Raw genomic sequence first — 20,084 nt, 5'->3', positions numbered from 1 at the left:
TAGGGGAGGGGTCACTTATAGCAGTCCTACCTATTTCCCATAACCAGTTTCTCTCTACAAAATGAAGGACCAGAGTAACATTATATTCTCAGTGCACATTCTCTGAGGAAGCTAGTAGACACCAGATACAACCTCCTTCCCACCACAGGGCTAGACAGTACCAGAAAGCCAGCCCCATCTTTCTACCTCATTCCCTGTTTTTAGGTAGCAGAGTGACCCCCTGAAGGTTTCCTCCTTTATCTCAGGAGGGCAGTATTGTACATAGGAAAGATCAGAGAACCACTGTTCAGATCCTGGCTGTACCAGTTACTTTCCATGTAATCTTGAGCAAAGTCTCAAAATCTCCAGATTTCAAATCTTTTCAGTTGTAAAATGATTATGTTGGAGAAGATAACCTCCATCCCTTCCACCTCTGATTCTATAATCCTTTGATTTAATAACAATGAACACAACATAGCAATTATTTACATTATTTCAAGTTATTTTATTGAGGGACATGTTGTTACATCAAGATCAGAAACTGTTATCCTCAGATAATGAAAGTAAATATTCATGAATGACAGAATAATTGTCTTCCTCTTTGTTTCACCATAGTTGAAAGTAGAGAGATCTGAATTTTGACAGAATCATGGAGTTTTATCTTTAAGGCCCCCAGTTTTTCTTTTTTTTTTAGAACTTTTATTCCCTTTCTGTGGAACTCCACCCCTCTACTCCCATCCTGTATTTAATGACTTCTTGTTCTCTAACATATTACCCCTCCTTAGAATAGGTAGACATTTAGTTTGATGTGTGTGTGTGTGTGTGTGTGTGTATCACACACCCATACCTCTAATAAAGTACATATATAATGCACAACTGAAATATAGAGTTAAGTCATTCTTCTGCATATCTCTTGGAAAACATAAAGACAAAGCAGTTTGGCTTAGTGGTTGGAGAGCTGGTCTCAAATTCATGAAAACCTGGGTTCAACTCTCATCTCTGACTTTATAATTCTTAGCAAATTATTTAATGTCTTGGTTCCCAAGGAACACTATAAGATTATAAGTTGCAAAGCAAAACCTGATCTACATTGGTCAGAGGGAGTTCTTCAATAAGAGTTTCTTCCAATGAAATCACAAGTGTACATCAGAGGACATGAATTGAAAATTAAGAACACTGAACAATACGCTGACCAATCATAACCCTAGAAAATTTATCATGAATCATTCATTTGTTGGAGAGATGGCTAGAAAAGAGAAGAATGGGAGGAATTATGCCTAACTTGGGGAAAAGTAATGATGATGACATTGTCCAAAAAAAGGAAAGATATTAATCAAACATTTGTAAACTATGCTGGAGAGAAAAGGTGGTAATATAGAAGGGAATATAATCAAGGAGAGCAGCGTTAATACTACTATGTTAAATTTATTATATACTCCTTTTTTAAAAAGCTGTATATGATAGAGGTAGAGATCATGATACGTGTGAGCCCATTCTCGCAATCATTTTTCTATTCTATTTTATAGTACATGGAAATGTTAACATTTGCTTGTTTGTCAAGTTCGCAGTTTTCTTTAAATTATAAGCCCAGTAAAAACACACACAGATGTGTGCACGTAGCAAATCTGAAAAGATAGGTCACAATATAATAATCCCAAGTTTATTGAAATTCCAGAAAATTTGGTAGATAGGAAGAGAGGATAAGATAACATAGACACCATATTGCAAGAAACAGTAAAAGAAAATTTCCCAGAATTGTCACATTTAGCTCAATTCCAAATAGGCCCTGCTTTCAAGAATATAAATATATAGAGGGGTATGGTATGGGTGTATTATGTGTGTATGTGTCACAGCGTAATTCCTGAGTAGGAAAAGAGAACACAAACATCTGGGAATATCAAAAAAGGTTTCATATGAAAGGTACTACTTGAGCTGAAATTTAAAGGGAGTTAGGTATTAAAAGATACAGGGTGAAGGCAGAATGGGAGCCAGCAAGCATGATGTGCTTGATATCTGGAGTATGGAATGTATGATGCATTCCTCTGTAAAATCAGTCTAGATGGTAAGATCAGAGCTGGATTGCAAAGAACTGTAAAATAACAAGTGCAGGATTTTGAATTTTGTTTTAAAGGCAAGAGGGAGTTTGTTTTGAAGGAAAATGACTGGCCATATGTATATATTAGGGTTATTAATTTGGAAATCAGAGAATTGATCGGAGGCAGTTATGAGGTTATTGCAGAAATCTAAGTTAAAAATGATGAGGCAAAAACTAATGGAGAATTATAAATAGAATCTATAAGGACTTTAAGCAGAACTCAAAATTCAATATATTTGTTTCTGTAATTAGAAATATAGTGGATTTTACAAAGAGGCCAAAGAAGGATCACAGAAATCAGGAAGTAAGAATAAAATTAAGAAACATTATCCTCAAACCAGAATTGCCTACTCCAAATCTTATTATGTTCTCTAAAGGCAAGAAATATTTTCTAGTTCTCTGGAGTTTTCTTACTATATCATTTTGTAAAATTGATTTTTTTTTTTTTGTAAATTTTTGTAAAATTTTGTAAAATTATAAAATCAAGGATCTCAGAGGCCATCAAATCCTCTTATATTATGAGAAAACTGAATCCCAGTTAGAAAAAGCAACTTGTCTAAGGTCAACGGATAGTATCAGAAGTAGTATACAAAGCCCAGGTCCTCTAACTCCAAGTCACTGTATTGTTCCCACTCATCCCACTGTATTATTTCTTCTTTGCCATTGTTTCTGTCTTAAATTTCATTTTTTTGTCCTGATCCTATAACTTGCATTTATAAAACTATATAACATAATAGTGGAGAGAGTGATCATCGTCGGTTTGTTTGTGTTCCTACAAGAAAAAATGTTTTTCAAATTGCAGAAAATAGGTCTTGGTCTTAAGAAAGAAAAGCCTTTTGTATTAGTTACTTTTGAAATCTTGCATGTAGTGCAGGTATACCCTCAACTCTTTTTTTCTTAATGGGGTCATTTCTTTAATTTTATTAACATTATATGGATAACAGTTGAATATGAGAACTGTGTATTACATATTTATATTCTCAATCTATGACTAACCTACCTATTTTAGGCATTTTTCCCTCCACTGTCATAGAATTTATTTTCGTTTTGTATTAATTACTCTATCAACTTTTGATGCTTAACTTTTTGGTGCTTTTGATGTTTTCTCAAATGATGGATTTTGGGGTGCTAATGGTAACCTTTTAAATTATATACTGCTACAGAGAAATCAGTCAACAAGTATTTATTAAGTTCCTATTACTTGCTAGACACTTGGGGATACAAATACTGGGGTTTATCAGAATTACAGGTCCAACACCATGAAGGGTAAGTTGTAGGATTCCTCGACATACTGATGATTTGAAACTTCAAGAAATCTTTGCATTTGAGCCTGTTCACCTTTCTCCCTTAAAGTACTATATTGATAGCAACTACAGACTTTTTTTGGGGCCCACTTCCCACTTAAATCTGGGGCTAATTTGATTTGCAAACCTGGAGAATGGGGAATCCTGACCTTCACCAAGAGATTAACCTTAATGCTACCACCACCAGGAGGAATTCAGAACTGTCCCCAAGAGTGGGAGTATAGAAATAGTGAGATGATCTTAAGATATTTTTCTGTAAGAATTATCTTGTAGTTTCATTTATTTCTCTTATTGCTATCATTATTTTGTTTTTTCTGGTTTTTTTTTTTTGTTTTGAGGTAGTAAGGAATGGATGAATCCTAGGTTACATCTTACTCCTGTCTTCATCTATTCATAATTAATGATTAAGAAAACTTTTTGTTTGGAGATTATCAGTATTTTTATGTACTTCAAGGAGTCATGATTTTATCAGTGAGGAAGCCTGTTGATCACCATCCTCTTCTTCATGAATTAGGAAATATAGTCTTCATTAGTTATACTTCCAATTAATTTTTAGTCACTTGATATTCAGTTTTTTAGTGATAAAACTTTCTGGACTTTAGCTAGGCCAGTCTTAAGATAACAGAAAAATTATTCATTGTGAGACTCATACTCAAAGTCTTTCCCATTGGATAGTAACTGCTTATGTGTGCATATAATTACATAAAGTGGAACAAATAGAAATATTAACGTGGCATTTATCTTTAAAAAAAAATTTTAATGATCCACATTTAGTTAAAACATTGCCACAAATTAGAACTTTGTCACTAGAGTTCTCAATCAAAAAAATTGATCATAAAAGAAAAAATGCAGATTTTTCAGTTATTTAAGATAAAAAAGATTTTGCACAAACAAAGTAAGTGAAGGTAGAACTAGAAAGAGAAGAGTGGGAGAAAATATTTGGATGGTGAAGTGATAGGGGAAGCATTTTAGTGGATTCCTCTCCACACACTGCTTTTAAAATTAAAAACTTCTTCACATTGGATGAATAAGTTAATGCATATGAAAGTAATGGAATATTCGTGTTATGAGCAAGCCGATTTTTAAAAAGCCTGAGATTTACACGAACTGATGCTGAGAGAAACAATCAGAACCAAGAATATAATGTGCACAGTAACAGCAAGATTGTGCAATGATCAATAATGACAGACTTGTTTCTTCCCAGTGATTCAGTGATCCAAGGCAATCCCAATAAACTTTATATAGAAAACATCATCTGTATCCAGAGAGAAAACTGTAGAGATTGAAATGTAAATCAACACATGCTATGGTTCACTTTTATTTTTCTCTTCTCGTGTTGTTCTGATTTTTTTTCTCCCAACATTCATAAAGAAATACATTTTTTTTTCTTCAAAATAAACACACATATGTAATCGGGAAAAAATAAAACAAAAACCTAATTGAAAAACGATACAACTGCAAAGAAGAAAAATGACTTCAGGACAGCTGGGTGGCACAGTAGATAGAGCACCAGCCGTAAAGTCAGGAGGACCTGAGTTCAAATCTAACCTCAGACACATAATACTTCCTAGGTGTGTGACCCTGAGCAAGTCACTTAGCCAATTGCTTTAACAAAAAAATGAAGAAGAAAAGAAAATGACTTCAAGTATCAATAAACAGTACTTAGAGAAAAATACAAAGTCGGACACAAACTTAAAATCTGAATACCTGGAAGATAATGAAATAAGAATTCAAAAACAGCTTTTAAAATATTTTTATAAAATAAAAAATATATATTTTATATAATATATAGTATAATAAATTCATAATTAAAATTGTAATATTAGAAAAGGAAATTAGATTTATGGAAGAAAATATTGAAAAGGGAATTAATAGCTTGGCACAAGACATACAAAACTTTGCCCAAATAACACAACTCCCTGAAAATTAGAGAAACCAATGACTCCATGGGGCAACAAAAATGTTTAGAACAAAGTCAAAAGGCTAGGGGGAGGGGGAATAGAATCTAAAATATCTCAGGAAAAAATCTGACTGAAGGTATTGATCAAGGGAGGAAAAATTAGCAATCATTGATAGGACTATATTACTACTGTGACCAAAAAAAGACTAGATAAAGAAAAAACAACAAAGCAAGCTTCTCTAGATCTCTTGGAACCAGAGGGCAAAATGGAAATTGAAAAAAATCTACCAATCACTTGATTTAGCAGTAATCATTATAAGGGAGTGAAATTCTCTTAGAATATGGTATTCCAGAGAACAAAATATATTATATAGGCTTATAGCCAACAACAACTTATCCAGACTACAGAGTAAAAAGAACAGAGCTATGGAAAAACATTGAAATTAAAATGTAAGAAGAAAGAGAAACATAAAAATAGGTACAAATGAAACACAAGGTAGAGAACCAAGCAAAGATAAACTGCTTACGTTTTAATATCATCAGGGTTCGTAGAGGGAGTTCAGTTGGACAAGATCTAGTAGTGATTATGTTATGCCTTCATGCTCTTAAGGAAAGAGGAATATACTAGAGATGGGGCAGAAGGAAGATTAGGAAAAGTTCTCATATAATCAAGAGTACACAAGTACATTTGTAAGCAAATAAGAGGGAGGATGTATCAGGGAGCAGCTGACCCTTGAACCTCACTCTGATCTGAACTGGTCAAAAGAAGGAAAATTACACAAACACAGACACAGGTACAAAAGTACATTTTATTCAAAAAGGAATAGAAAAAGGAATTAGAAGGATAGTAGATTAAAGGAGGGATTAATCCTAAACAAATCAATGTTAGGAAGTAATTGTATTTCTTTCTTGAGGTGGTAAACAATGGGAATCTTAGGGGTGCCCATAAAGTGGAGAATTGATGAATAAATTACAGTATATAAATGTAATGGAATACTTCCATACTGAAATGCCAACCAAAATTCCATAGTACTAATAATGAAAAGTGCTACCCATTGCCTGATGGAAAGGTAAAGGCCTCAGAAAGCAAAATGAGCAATATATATATATAAGGAAATTTGTTTTGATTAACCTGACTTGTTGGTGATGGGTTTTGCTTTTATTTTCTCAAGTATAAATAGAATATGGTGATAGGAAAGTGAGGTGGATTTTGGATGATTAAAACAAAATACTTTTGTTTGTGTGTATGTGAGAGAGAGAGAGCAAGCATGATTATATGTACATATGGAATTGGCACAAATTTATAACCAAGAGCATTCTTCAAGAGATTATCAGAAATATGAAGCAGTTCATATACTTTTCAAAAGAATTTAATATGATAAATGACTACATAAAAGCATGCCCCAAATTACTAATAGCTAAAGGAATATAGACTAAAGCAGCTCTGAGATTTCATGTTATATAATGCAAATTAGTAAAGATGATCCAAAACCAGAAATAGCCAGGCAAAGTTGAGCCTGTGTGAAGACAGACACACTCATTCCTTTTGTCTGCGGGGCTGTGAATTGGTTCATCTATTCTGGATACCAATTTGAGATTATGATTTTTTTTAAAGTGACTAAACTTGGACTATTTCACTATGAGGTATGTTCTCTACAAACATGTAAAAAGAAACAAAGGTCTTATATATTCATAGTACCATCTTTTATGTTAGTGAATAATTAGAAGTTAAATGGCCACCCATTTGTTGGTGAATGGCTGAATTGATGCATTAATCTAACAGGATATATTGTGCAATAAGAAGTGTTGAGCATTAGGATTGCAAAGAAGCAGGAGAATGTGTGTCAATAGGTACAGAATTATAAGCAGACGCAAGAGAACAATGTGCATATTGTTCTGTATGCCACACAGTAAGAGTGGCATGAGGAAAGATAATGAAACGTGCTTTGGCAGAAGTGCAAGAGTCTTCTTGAACAGAATGTTGTATACATTGTCCTTTGCAATCAATGTACTGATTATTTTTACTAAACTTTTTCTTTGTTCAAATGAAGTTCTTAAATAAGGGGAAATATTTACAGAAATTATCAAATTTTTTTAGATCAGTGTTACCTAAAATTTAAAATAAATACATTTAAATATGTAAACAGATAAACCAACAATTATCATGTATAGCAAATGAAAAAAAAAGTTGTATGTTTTGTCTCAATTCATTATGATAGTTCTATATTGCCCATTTGTCTATTAAGCTATTTTCTTCTGATTTTAAGAACTGGGACTGACTCAAACATATTCATTTTGCTACTCTGTCATTAAAAGGTACAAATGTCAAGAACAGCCAGTGTTTTTATCTGGTGATGTTCTTATGTGGTGAAATTCCTTATTTAAATAATTCACATTTCTGTGGTCATATTCCTATATTAGTTAAGGAACATGTGTTTTCATTTGAATCTGCCTCAGGTAGTTTCCCCCAGGTTAACACAATAACAGGATTCCAAGAGAGACGGTATGATCCTGAGCCACAACCAAATGTCAGAACTAAAGATTATAAAACAATAGTTAAAAATTAAGCATCTCTTCACACTCATTTGACATATATTTTGGGAATTGTATTATCTTTTTTTATGGGTATGTGTCATCTCTTCCTTCCACTAAGTACTATTCCAAATGTTATATTAAGATTTGAAAGCTATTAGACCAGAGCCTAATTTCTTTTAGATTCTATTAAGTTGGAACGACCTAAAGTTGAGCCTAACAATGTCTTTTGTCTGAAGAGTGGCCTAGCCTAGGAAGTAGTAATTTAATCATTTCAATCTATTATCCCATTATTGACAAAATGATTAAGAAAATAGTCCATGTAGTCATAAATGAACTAATCTGCATGATAAATGACCTGCAAATTGTGTTAATTATCTGTTCCTAAGCATTTTAGCTAATGTTACAGATTTATATCCTATGTAAGTCTAATTTTGTTTTTTATAGAGCAGTAAGGGATCTTTGAAATGACCCCCTGGCAACAAAAATAACTAGAGCATTGCTAATACATTATCAGTTAACCTGTGCTTGAATATTTGAGCCTCCTTTTTTGATGAAGCTTATTTCATTTCATCCCTTCATGTATTCCTTGACTAGATTGTTAATTGCTTACATTCACAGAACCATAGAATGTTATCATTATAAGGGTCCTCACGAGCTATTTATTGCAACCTACATCTGAACAGGAACCTTTCTCTACAATATCTCCAGTAAGTTGGTCACGTGGCTTTTGCTTAGAAGTGTCTCTTGAAAGGGATATTGTTGAATATGTCTTATTGTTAGTAGATTTTTTCATTATATTAGACCAAATCTGCTCTTTGCAATTTCAGTCAATCAACAAGCATTTGTAAAGTGCTTACCATGTGTTAAATGATAGAAATACATGGAAATATGAAATAGTCCCTCTCTTTAAAGAGTATGTCACTTGTCTCCTTAAGAATCTTCAGTAGCTCTTGAGGTGTGTGTGTGTGTGTGTGTGTAACTAGGTTAAAATTAAATTTTTCTGGAATTTAAAGCCTTTAGATATCTAACTCTAGCTTTTTTTTTTTTTTTTTTAATTAACAAAATTTCCTCTTTCTCTTCTCCCCTCATTGGGGGGGAGGAGGGGGGAGCGTAGTCAAGCAAAACAAATTTTCACATTGGCCATGTGCAAAACATAGATGTGTCATGCTACACTACTGTAGATATATCACCATTCTGCTCTCTGATCTTTTTGGTCATTTTTTCAGTCTTAAATTTAAGTTGGTTACACTCTGAATTTGAACAAAAACAAAAAACATAATCCAGCAAAACAAATGTTCACTTTGACTATGCCTAAAAGGTATAATACTCCATTCTTTATTTTAGATCCATCAATTCTTTCAGAAGATAAGTAATTGAAAACTAGGGTTGCTAGCTTTCTTTTCTCTCCTATTTTTCATTGCTTGCTTTAAAATTCTTGACCTTTAGATCCTCTTATTAAACTTGATTTTTTTTCTAACTCCATTAAAGAATATCCTTTGCTAGGCTGTTACAGCACTGAATGAATAAGTTAGTTTAGAGGATTATCATAATTTTTATTATATTAGTTCTATATAGCCATGAACAATTGATATTTCTGCTATTATTTCAGTCTATTTCTGTAAAATGTTTCATTGTTGGATTCTCATATAGTTCTTGTATGTCTTGATATATAGACTTCCAAATCCAAATTATATATTTTCATCATATATATTTTCTTCCTCTCTAGGTCTTATTGTTTGCAGTCTTTTTTTTGTTTTGTTTTTTTGACTATAGCATCCTTGTTGATGGGTCTCTTCTAATGCCCTGAATCCTTAACCTCATTAATTTCATTTCTTCTACCTACTTTAACTATGACTTTGGACCTAATGATCAGCATTTCAATCCCCAAATCTCATTCCCTTTTCTAATCACAGCCTCCATGTTGTTGGGTTTTGGTTGTGGTTGTGGGATTTTTTTGCCACTGTTGCTGAACCTTTGTTTTTATTACATTCTCCAGTCTTTCAGCTTCTTTCTAATTCCTCATTTCTTTGTTGCTGTCCAGCCTAGAGATTCCATAATCATTTCCATGATGCACTTAGTACTACTATAGAATCCCTCACCCTCTTATTTTCTCTTATCTTGCCTATACCCAATCTTGCATATACTCCTCTTGTTTTTGCTCATCATTGCTGGATAGAATCTCAACTGATTTGCTGTGCTATACCTTGCCAATATTCTGCAGTCCTTTTATTGGCTTCTTACCCACATACTCCTATTAACTGTTTTAAACCACTTCTGGACTCCCTCTTCTGGTTCTCCTTCTGTTTGACCATTCCTTTACTAGATCCTGTCTTTTAATAATGGATATTCTTGCCAAAGCTCTGTCCCTATTTCACACTCTCCCTTAGTATATTATTAGCTCCTAGCTATTCAGTTATTTCTGTGCAAATAATTTTCAGACTTGTTTATTTAGCTCTTTCCTGATTTCCAGTTGCATCTTAACTGTCTGTAGTACCCACCTATTTTTCCAAGTCGTAGTCCTGCATTTTTATTTATTTCTTGAAGCAATTGGGGTTAAGTGACTTGGCCAGGGTCACACAGCTAGGGCACGTCTGAGGTCGTATTTGAACTCAGCTCCTTCTAGCCAGTGCTCTATCCACTGCGTCCCCTAGCTGTCCCAAGTTCTATATTTTTAGCAGGACGACTGAATTTGACTTGCCCACCAGCATTTCCAATTCAGCAGATCCAAAACTAATGTCATATTTCTCCTTTCCTCACCTTGATCCCAAACTAACTCTTTCTCATATCTTTTCTATTTTTGTCAGTGATGCCAGTCTTAAACCTTAAATTTGTCTTTGACTTATTTCATCTTATTTCATCCTCAATTCAGTCTGTCACTGTCTCAGATTTTCTCTCCAAATTTTCTTTTGCCTTTGTCCCTTCTTTACTGTTCCTGATGCCATCACTTTGATAGCCTTCTCAAAAAATTTAGTGGCTTAATATATTAACTACATCAAACTGTCTAACTTCATCAGAAGAGGGGGAGGGTAGGAAGGGAGAAAAATTTGGAACAGAAAATATTGCAAAAATGAATGCTAAGTAGTAATTGTTTAAAAAAAAAAAAAACTTTAAAGCAAGTTTCTCAATAAGGTCTCGTTTTTCAAACATAGAGGAAACTGAATCAAATAAGAGCCATGCCCCAATTGATAACTGATCAAGAGTTATGAACTAAGCCCAAACACCTTATAAAATCATGCATATTCTTTGACCTCACAATACCACTACTAGTTATGAATCTCAAAAGAATGTTGCTGGGGTTTTTTGGCAGGGGTTTGTTGTTGTTTTTATTTTTAAGAAAAAAGATATACATATGTAGCAGTTCTCAGAGCAAAATTTGGAAATTAAGGGAATACCTATCAATTGGGAAATTACTGGATATATTGTGTTATGTGATTATAATGCAATGTTATTATTCTATGGGAGCAAGATGCTCTCAGAAAAACCTGGAAAGTTCTCCCTGAACTTGAGCAAAATGAAATGTAATGTGTACAAAGTAATAGCAATGTTCTGGGATGATTTTTTTTTTTTTAAATCTATGCTAGGGGAAAAAAAATTCAGTAGCTTTCCATTCAGACAACAAGTTTTTTTTTTTTTTTTTTTTTTGGTTTTTATTTAATAGCCTTTTATTTACAGGATATATGCATGGGTAACTTTACAGCATTAAAATTGCCAAACCTCTTGTTCCAATTTTTTACCTCTTACCTCACCCCTCCCTAGATGGCAGGATGAGCCTAGTAGATGTTAAATATATTAAAATATAAATTAGATACACAATAAGTATACATGACCAAAACGTTATTTTGCTGTACAAAAAGAATCAGACTCTGAAATATTGTACAATTAGCTTGTGAAGGAAATCAAAAATGCAGGTGTGCATAAATATAGGGATTGGGAATTCAATGTAATGGTTTTAGTCATCTCCCAGAGTTCTTTTCTGGGCATAGCTGGTTCAGTTCATTACTGCTCCATTGGAAATGATTTGGTTGATCTGATTGTTGAGGATGGCCTGGTCCATCAGAACTGAGTCATCATATAGTATTGTTGTTGAAGTATATAATGATCTCCTGGTCCTGCTCATTTCACTCAGCATCAGTTCATGCAAGTCTCTCCAGGCCTTTCTGAAATCATCCTGTTGGTCATTTCTTACAGAACAGTAATATTCCATAATATTCATATCCCACAATTTATTCAGCCATTCTCCAACTGATGGACATCCATTCAGTTTCCAGTTTTTAGCCACTACAAAAGGGCTGCCACAAACATTCGTGCACATACAGGTCCCTTTCCCTTCTTTATAATCTCTTTGGGATATAATCCCAGTAGTAACACTGCTGGATCAAAGGGTATGCACAGTTTGATAACTTTTTGAGCATAGATCCAAACTACTCTCCAAAATGGTTGGATTCGTTCACAACTCCACCAACAATGCATCAATGTCCCAGTTTTCTCGCATCCCCTCCAACAATCATCATTAATTTTTCTTGTCATCTTAGCCAATCTGACAGGTGTGTAGTGGTATCTTAGAGGACAACAAGTATTTTTTAAATAATATGTAATAAAATATAACTATAAGATAATAAAAATAACAGGCATTTTTAAAGTGCTGATTACATGTCAGGCCATATGCTAGACATAAAGGATATAAAGACAAAAAGGAAAACAGTCCCTGTCTTAACAGCTTATTTTCTGACTGAGATATGTACAGTATACACATAAGTAAATACACACATAGCAATTAGGGGTCAGAGGGAGATTACTAACCTACTGCTGTATGGATCCTGAAAGGTTTCAGACACTTAAAAGTGAGGGAAGGCCCAGAAGCCGGAGATGGAGGATTGTGAATGATGAACAATCAAGAAAGCCAATACCTCACAAAGTGAAGTCATTACCTCATGACTCTGTTTCCATTTTGCCTTTCCAGCTTTATCTCACACTAATCCCTGAGTAAGATAATGCATATGCTTTTCACAAATGATCATGCAGTGGCTTTCAGGCAGGTGCTCTATGCCTTTGTTCATATCATTCCTTTCTCCCATCTCTGCCTATAAAATCTTCAAAGCCTAAATACCTAATCTTTCCTAAAACTTGATATGACCTCCTCCCACCAGGTGGAAACAGTCTCTAAACTTCTAGAAAACTGTACTTTGTATCTCTTAATAGCACATTTATTCTTGTGTTGTAAATATTATCTTTACCTAAAGATTATAGGCCTATTGAAAACAGGGATAATATATTCTTTGTTGTTGCATTTGTACTGCGTTTTTGCACAAAGAAGGCATTTAGTGAATATTTTGAATTAAAATAAGTCTTTGAATCAGAGATCTTAACCCGTTTTTCAGAACTTTTTGAGATCTTTCTTAAAAACTAAGGTATATACACATGTAGTTGATCATGCTCAGTTTTTATCTTCTTCCAACTGTTGCAGATGTGATCCTTTTTTCCACAAGATTTCCTTAAATTATATTTATATATCCAGCAGTTTTTATTTATCAATTAGAATTAAGTCCAAGGTAGCATTTCTTCTCATTTCCTCTTTTTGATTTATTGCTAATTTGGTCTCTCCGAATTTATCACATCATTTTTTTTTTTTAATTAGAATAAGACAGCAAATATCCAAATAGTGTTATTCCCTTAATATTATGATAGCTTTTATTTATATTGATTTTATAATCACAAAGTATCATCTATTTTCTCTTCATAACCAAATACTCTGAAGTATGTTCCCAAAAGGCTAATTTATTTCTGTTAAATACTTTATGATATACTTTTACCCTCAGGTCTGTGAACTCCCAGATAGGAGATTACCTTCTTGATATAAAGTATTATTCTCCTCCTCTCCCTTTTGTTTTCTTTTGAACAAGGTAAACTTTTCTGTGACCATTTTAAAGCAATGAAATCTACCCAGTTAGGTTTAATTGGAACTTTTTGTTTTGTGTGCTATTATCAGTTCTAATGGTTGTATTTTTATATACAATATTTAGGGTAGTTATGATCAGTAATAAATATTTACATTTTCTTTTAGGCTGTGAGGATATTATTGCTGAGAGCATCTCATTAGATACCTTAATTGCTATCCTCAAGTGGAGTTCTCATCCGTATGGCTCTAAGTGGGTGCACAGACAAGCTTTACATTTCCTCTGTGAGGAATTTATTCAAGTCATGACTTCGGATGTTTTTTATGAACTCAACAAAGACCATCTTCTTACTACTATTCAATCTGACTACTTACAGGTAATTAATTATTCTTTTACCCTTATATACTTCACTTCAGAAACTCCTACCCTACCCAATTTCATACTCCTGCAATAACTAGAATTTTAGGGCTAGAAGAATAGTCTAGGCCAACCGTCCTTATTTTGAAGATATTAAAAAGAAGGCTAGAAAAATAAAATGTTTTGCTTTGTGGCAAGGCCTAGATTAGAATACTGTCCATATATCCTATCCAATGTTCTCTGTATCACAAGCTATCAATAACTAACAAAGATACCCTTAGCAGATTTATACAAAGGAGAAGAGCATTCTTTCCATTGCTAAAGGAAAGCCTTGTTAGACACATGTCTGATCAATGTAACCCTAAAAGGAATTGTAGTACTCAATTATTGCTTTACATACCCAGCAATTTCCTATTTTTAGTATAATGTAGGAAATTTTTTTACAAAAGCATAAATTGCCAGGATTAAGACAGTAGGAAGATTTAGGTTTATTATATCATTGTTATTGGTTTAGAATAGATAAAGGTAACCAAATCAGTTAATACTAGAAATTCCCAATTCATTCTAGTTTGCTAAAATACACAATTTTCATTTTGCCCTGCCTTATCCTACTAATTCTTTTAGTTTGTCTTTTTTAACAAAATTTTCTTACTCATGTAGGTAATGATTAAACAAATATTCAAAATTTTATTTTTCCTTGTACCCTATCTAATATTGGCAGTACATACATAACAGTTCATTGTTTGTATTGCAAATTTTATTGAAATTTTGTAGTAAACTCTCTGGGAGTTTTTGCTGTATATTTATACTCAGTCTATAAAATTGCCTTGTTAGTCAACTATTCAGTGGTCTTGAATCTGTCATTCATTATTTGTGCCCCATATCTGCATATTGAAAATTCTGTTCAGTAACTTCTTGATCCATTGATATTTTTTACAAACAACATCAGGTATGTCAGAGCTAAGAATAGGTCGTTATTCTTGTTAGTTGATTTTAGAATGGGTTGCCTTTCTTAAAAAGTATAGAAATTGGGAAATGGGTTGAACTTTTAATAAATCATACAAAGTTGGTACATTTCTGTTAAACATCCAGTACGTAAAGAATCTTTTACTACTTATCAAATTAGAATACCTTTTTGGAATGGAGTCTCTGCTATTGAGGATGAAAAAAGTATAGTCACCAATAACAGTTAAAACTGTGACTGACTATGAGGACCATTTTTCTTCCACACTCTATACATTTGATCTTATGTTTATGGAATTGATTTTTATTTTCTCAAAACAATTGTTTTACCTTTGTTCTAATCTTGACTTTTTGTTCATTTCTTTTTTTTTTTTTTTCTGTAATAGTATAGTATGTCATAAAAGGGTAGAAAGTATATTTCTTAAGGAAATTCACTTAGATGAAAATACTCTATATATTTGCATTGTAGGCAAGTGAACAAGATATCCTTAAATATCTTATTAAATGGGGCGAGCATCAATTGATGAAAAGAATTGCAGACAGAGGTAAGAGGTTTCTTGATTTTATTTGTTTTTGAGAAAATTTTGAGAAAATCTGACAAGATAACTTTATTGTTCTCTTCAGAAGTATACTGACATTTAATGCTGTATATCAATCTTTGACATAGGTAGTAATATATTTTGTCTATCACAAAGAGTTTGTCAGAAAATAGAGGAAATTCTTATATTTTCATTGATGGGCAGGTTGGTAAGCTATATTTAATAATTGACAAGTTATGAGTTTATTGTATATAGTTCTATATAACCTCTTGATCCTCCAGTAATTATTGATTTCCTCATTCAGATATACTGTGAGAATATCCTAGAGTGATTTAAAAGTAATCACCTATGTATAGTCAACATTTGCTGAATGTTTGAAAATGTCTCATATCCATTAATTAGTATCCCATATGTAATCTTTTAGATAAATGAACAAGTATTGTTAAATACATATATATCCAGACATTGTGCTTAAACAAAAAAACAAGAAACAGCAAATACAATTCCTGCCTTCAGGAACCTTACATTATAACAGCAGATACAACATATATAAATCAGAACATACAAGATAAAGAAAGCATAGGTGAAAGGTAACCTTAGAGAGGATGGGGGAACCAGGAAAAGTGTCCTAGAGGTTATGGCTTTTGACCTAAGTCTTACAGAAACAAGAAATTTTAAAAATCAGAGATTAGGAGGCAGAAAATTCCATGCACAGGAAGCTTCCAATGTAAAGATAGAGATAGAATGAATGTGGCACTCAGTGAAGAGGATCAGACCACATTAGAAAAACCACCTTGACAGCTGTGTAGAAAAGCAGAGAGACACTTGAGGAGGAAGGTCATTACAAAACTGCTCATCCAAACAAGGGATGGTAAGTGTCTAGGAACCAAAACTAGGGTGGTGATTGTGTTAATATTAGCTGTAATTGTATTAGTTGAGAGAAAGGCAGGGGTACATTGGAACCAGCTCATACTGGTTCACAAAAGACTTAATTGTTAAATTTTCAATGTAAACATTTAGACAAGGAAATCACCAAAAACTACAAGTAAGGATATGATTTAGTGTTTTGTTCATTATTTTAAGAAAGTGATAGAGAAAATAATAGTGGAAGTTTAAACTTAAAAGTGTATGCATGCATTTCCACCCCTTATCTCCACTCCCACCCTGAGAACCAAGAACATATTCCTGAAGTATGTGAGATATAATCATGATTTCACAGCTGATTCAATACCTGGAGTGATCAAGAGAGAAAAGTCATAAATTATACCAAAATTGCAAAAGTTGATAACTAGAAAGATGGTAAGGGCAGCTATATGAGGTAGTGGATTTGAAATAAGAAAAACTTCCTCCTGAATTCACATCTGGTCTTAGATACTTAGCAGCAATGTAACCTTGGACAAGTCACTAAGTCTGTCTGCCTCAGTTCGTATATAAAAATGATCTAGAGAAGAAATGGCAAACTACTTCCGTATCTTTGCCAAGAAAACCCCAAATGGGGTCACTGAAGAGTTGGACACAATGAAAACAACTGAATACAACAAAAAAGGATGGTGATATCCTCAAAAGTAATAGGAGGTTGGGAAGGGGATTTTGAGGGTAGAGCATAATCTATTATGGATATATTGGGTTTGAGATATATCAGAATATCCATTTCAAGCAGTTGGTGATTTGGGTAATTTGGAATTGGACCTGAGGAGAGAAACTCAAGCTAGATCTTTATCTTATTAATCACCTTCAGAGAGAAGATGGTTAAACTCATTGGAACTAATGAAATCATGAAAGGGGATAGATAGCCTTAATTTTTTCAGTAAAGTATACAGTAAATTTCTCAATAGACAGAAGATAATCGTGTCATGGAAAGCTTAGGGAGAAAAGTAAAGGTTTGAAACAACTGTTGTTTTAGGTAGGATTGAGGAGTCAGTCACATGACCAATAAGATGGAGTACTAGACATTTTTCTGGATCTCAGATCAGATCAACTGCTCAAATTTCTCCAAAATAGAATTATGCCCAGGAAATAAAGTAATTTCATTTGTATCTTAAGGAGATAACAATGTGATAAATTAGAAGGAAAAAACTAATCACTACCCCCTAACGTGCTCATTCAGCAACTCCTCCCCTCCCCAATTTGAGCTGCACAAGTCAACCCATATATTTGCAAAAGAAATCAACTCTACCTCTACCCCTAGAGTTTGGAAAAACAAAAAGCAGAAGCTTATCCATGTTAGAAGTATGCTACAGAAGAGAAAACTGAGGAACAGAGAGAAATATGGGTGGATACAGGAAGGGGAATAAGGGGAACTGTGTGACACTGCATCGTGCCTGAGGAAGAATGGCCACCATCTAGCTGTGGCCAGTTGTGTGGCCCCCTCCCCCTCTCACAGAAGTCAGTTGGGACAGACAGGCTACTGAAATGTGAGTTGCCTTATGGCAAATAAATATATATATATATATAAAAGATAGCTTCTCAAGGAAACCTGTATCAAAGGGAAAGTAGTCAAGTAGTCTGAAAGTGTGAGCAATAAGGGAATATAAGAAGGGGGAAGAAAATGAACTTGGCAAAAGTCTCAAAAGGAAATCTCAGCTAAAGATCTTGAGCATACAGATAAACTTTTGTAACAGTCTTCTGGCATAAGGGAGTCCCTCCTGGAAGACAGAGTTCTCCTACTAATCTTTGCTTTCTATGATTGGACTTACACTGTCATATTCCCTCAGTATTGTGAGTGCAGCTGTCAATAGGTGTAAATACTTGTCCAGGTACCCAGTTTATGTCTAAGGAGAAACCCATGGATCCACTAGAGACATCGGGGGAAAACAACCTTTTAATGAGTTTAAATGCTGAGAATAATATTTGAAACAATGAGAATCAGTTCAATGCACTTTTTTTTTTTTTTTTTTTGCAGAAAAGGGAGAAGAGTGGAAAGGGAAAAAAAAAAGAGGGAACCCCATATGTAACTCAGACATAGACACTAACAGAGTATAACTCATGTAAGGGTAGCACCACATTGAGCAACTTAGAGACATAGGTCCATTCATCAACTCCAGCAGGAAGTTATGCTCCCACTGGAGAGAGGAGAGTGTGCTCCAACATGGGTTCCAAGACTGGGGTTCTTATACTTTGATTCTGGATATTCCCCTTGCAGTTAGCCACTGTCCATATCAATAGGAGAAAATATTTTAGGGCTTCATTATAGGAAAAAAAACAAACTAGTGGTTGATAGTGTTATTTAGGGGACATGGCTGTACTAATCTTTGAAAAATATTGTCTATTTTTTTTCATGAATATGTTCTATAAACTTACAGCTTTTGTTAAGGGGAGACCATCATAATGGCTATCATAGTGGGCTCAAGACCATCAGGCCCAATCTCATAATGTAAATCAACAGAGAAGATAACAAAAGGGAATCAGGTAAAAAAAGTCCATGCATCTATGAATAAATATATCAGAACAAAGGAAAATGAATCAATACCTGATGAGACATAGAGCCCTGTGTATTCCCAACAGAAAATGGAAGCACAACAGTGTGTTCGAGAATGGTTTAAAAAAAGAAATAAAATTGGGGAAGCAGAATTTTATGAACTACAGAGCAGAGGAAAAAAATGGCAGAATAAAAAAATTTGAATCCAAAGTGTTAAGTCTCACCACAGGAACAAAAGAGATTATAATTGCTTGGGAAGAAAAGGACAGTCTAGAATAAGTAAAGGAAAAAGTCAATAATGTTGGAAGAAAACATCATCTCTATACAAGTAAAACACTGATCTCAAACAAGGATGTGTTTAGAAATAATTTAAGGATTTTAAAATTAATTTTTCAGAAAAATATGAAAAAAAAAACACCATCAACTCCGTAATATAAGAAAATCTCCTAATACTTTTGAATATAGAAAATAAAGTGTCAAATGAAAGAATTCACAGATTGTCTATAGAAAAAAAGAGAAATACTTTTCTAAAGGTGGTTCTAAACTCCAAGACGCAAAATGGTTAAATTTAGCAATTTCCTTGATAATAAATTCAGCAAACAAGCAGGAAGAAGCTCTTCAAATATAAAGGAAAAGAAATTCAAATATCACAAAATTGTTCTGCACTCACCAGAAACTGCAGGATAGAATGTAGTAATGTGTTCAGAAGAGCAAAGGACCTCAAGATGTTATCTAGGGTGGCCTAACCATTAATGATAAAAGATTTTTAATTTTTTCTTCCCAGAAAGAAAATCAGACCTGAACAGATTTTTTGCTTTGCAATTATTCCAGGAGATAGAAATATTTTAAAAGGTAAACAAATCCAGCATTTAAATACAAGAAGATAACAACAGAGATACCATTAAGAGATTTCTTTCTAAAATTACACGAGGATATATGGGTTGGGGGGAGGGAATCAGTATACAAGTAATAAGTGTAGAAACAAATCTGACACATGGGCTGATCCTCAAAACACTCTCACCTACAGGTGAACTACTGCTTTTGAGGGTCTAAATTATAGAATCAAAGGGCACATAAAAGTGGGGAGGAGAAAAAAAAAA

At 33.6% G+C, this 20,084-nt stretch overlaps 1 protein-coding gene across 5 annotated transcripts in view; it reads left to right on the top strand.

The window, feature by feature from the left end:
- BTBD7 (BTB domain containing 7) overlaps positions 1–20,084 on the top strand; it is an 87,986-nt gene that overhangs the window by 45,612 nt on the left and 22,290 nt on the right. For 3 of the 5 annotated variants that reach the window (XM_031952314.1, XM_031952315.1, XM_031952316.1), the window contains 2 exons: positions 13,875–14,083; positions 15,497–15,572. In XM_031952314.1, the coding sequence (XP_031808174.1) occupies positions 13,875–14,083; positions 15,497–15,572 (285 nt within the window). Of the gene's footprint in view, positions 1–13,874; positions 14,084–15,496; positions 15,573–19,768; positions 19,837–20,084 lie in introns of all 5 variants that reach the window. The other 2 variants (XR_004231974.1, XM_031952317.1) reach the window with 1 other exon arrangement.

The sequence above is a fragment of the Sarcophilus harrisii genome, chromosome 2 (genome assembly GCF_902635505.1).
Source record: "Sarcophilus harrisii chromosome 2, mSarHar1.11, whole genome shotgun sequence".
In the NCBI taxonomy this organism is placed as follows: Eukaryota; Metazoa; Chordata; class Mammalia; order Dasyuromorphia; family Dasyuridae; genus Sarcophilus; species Sarcophilus harrisii.
This window is presented reverse-complemented; position numbering and strand designations above follow the sequence as displayed.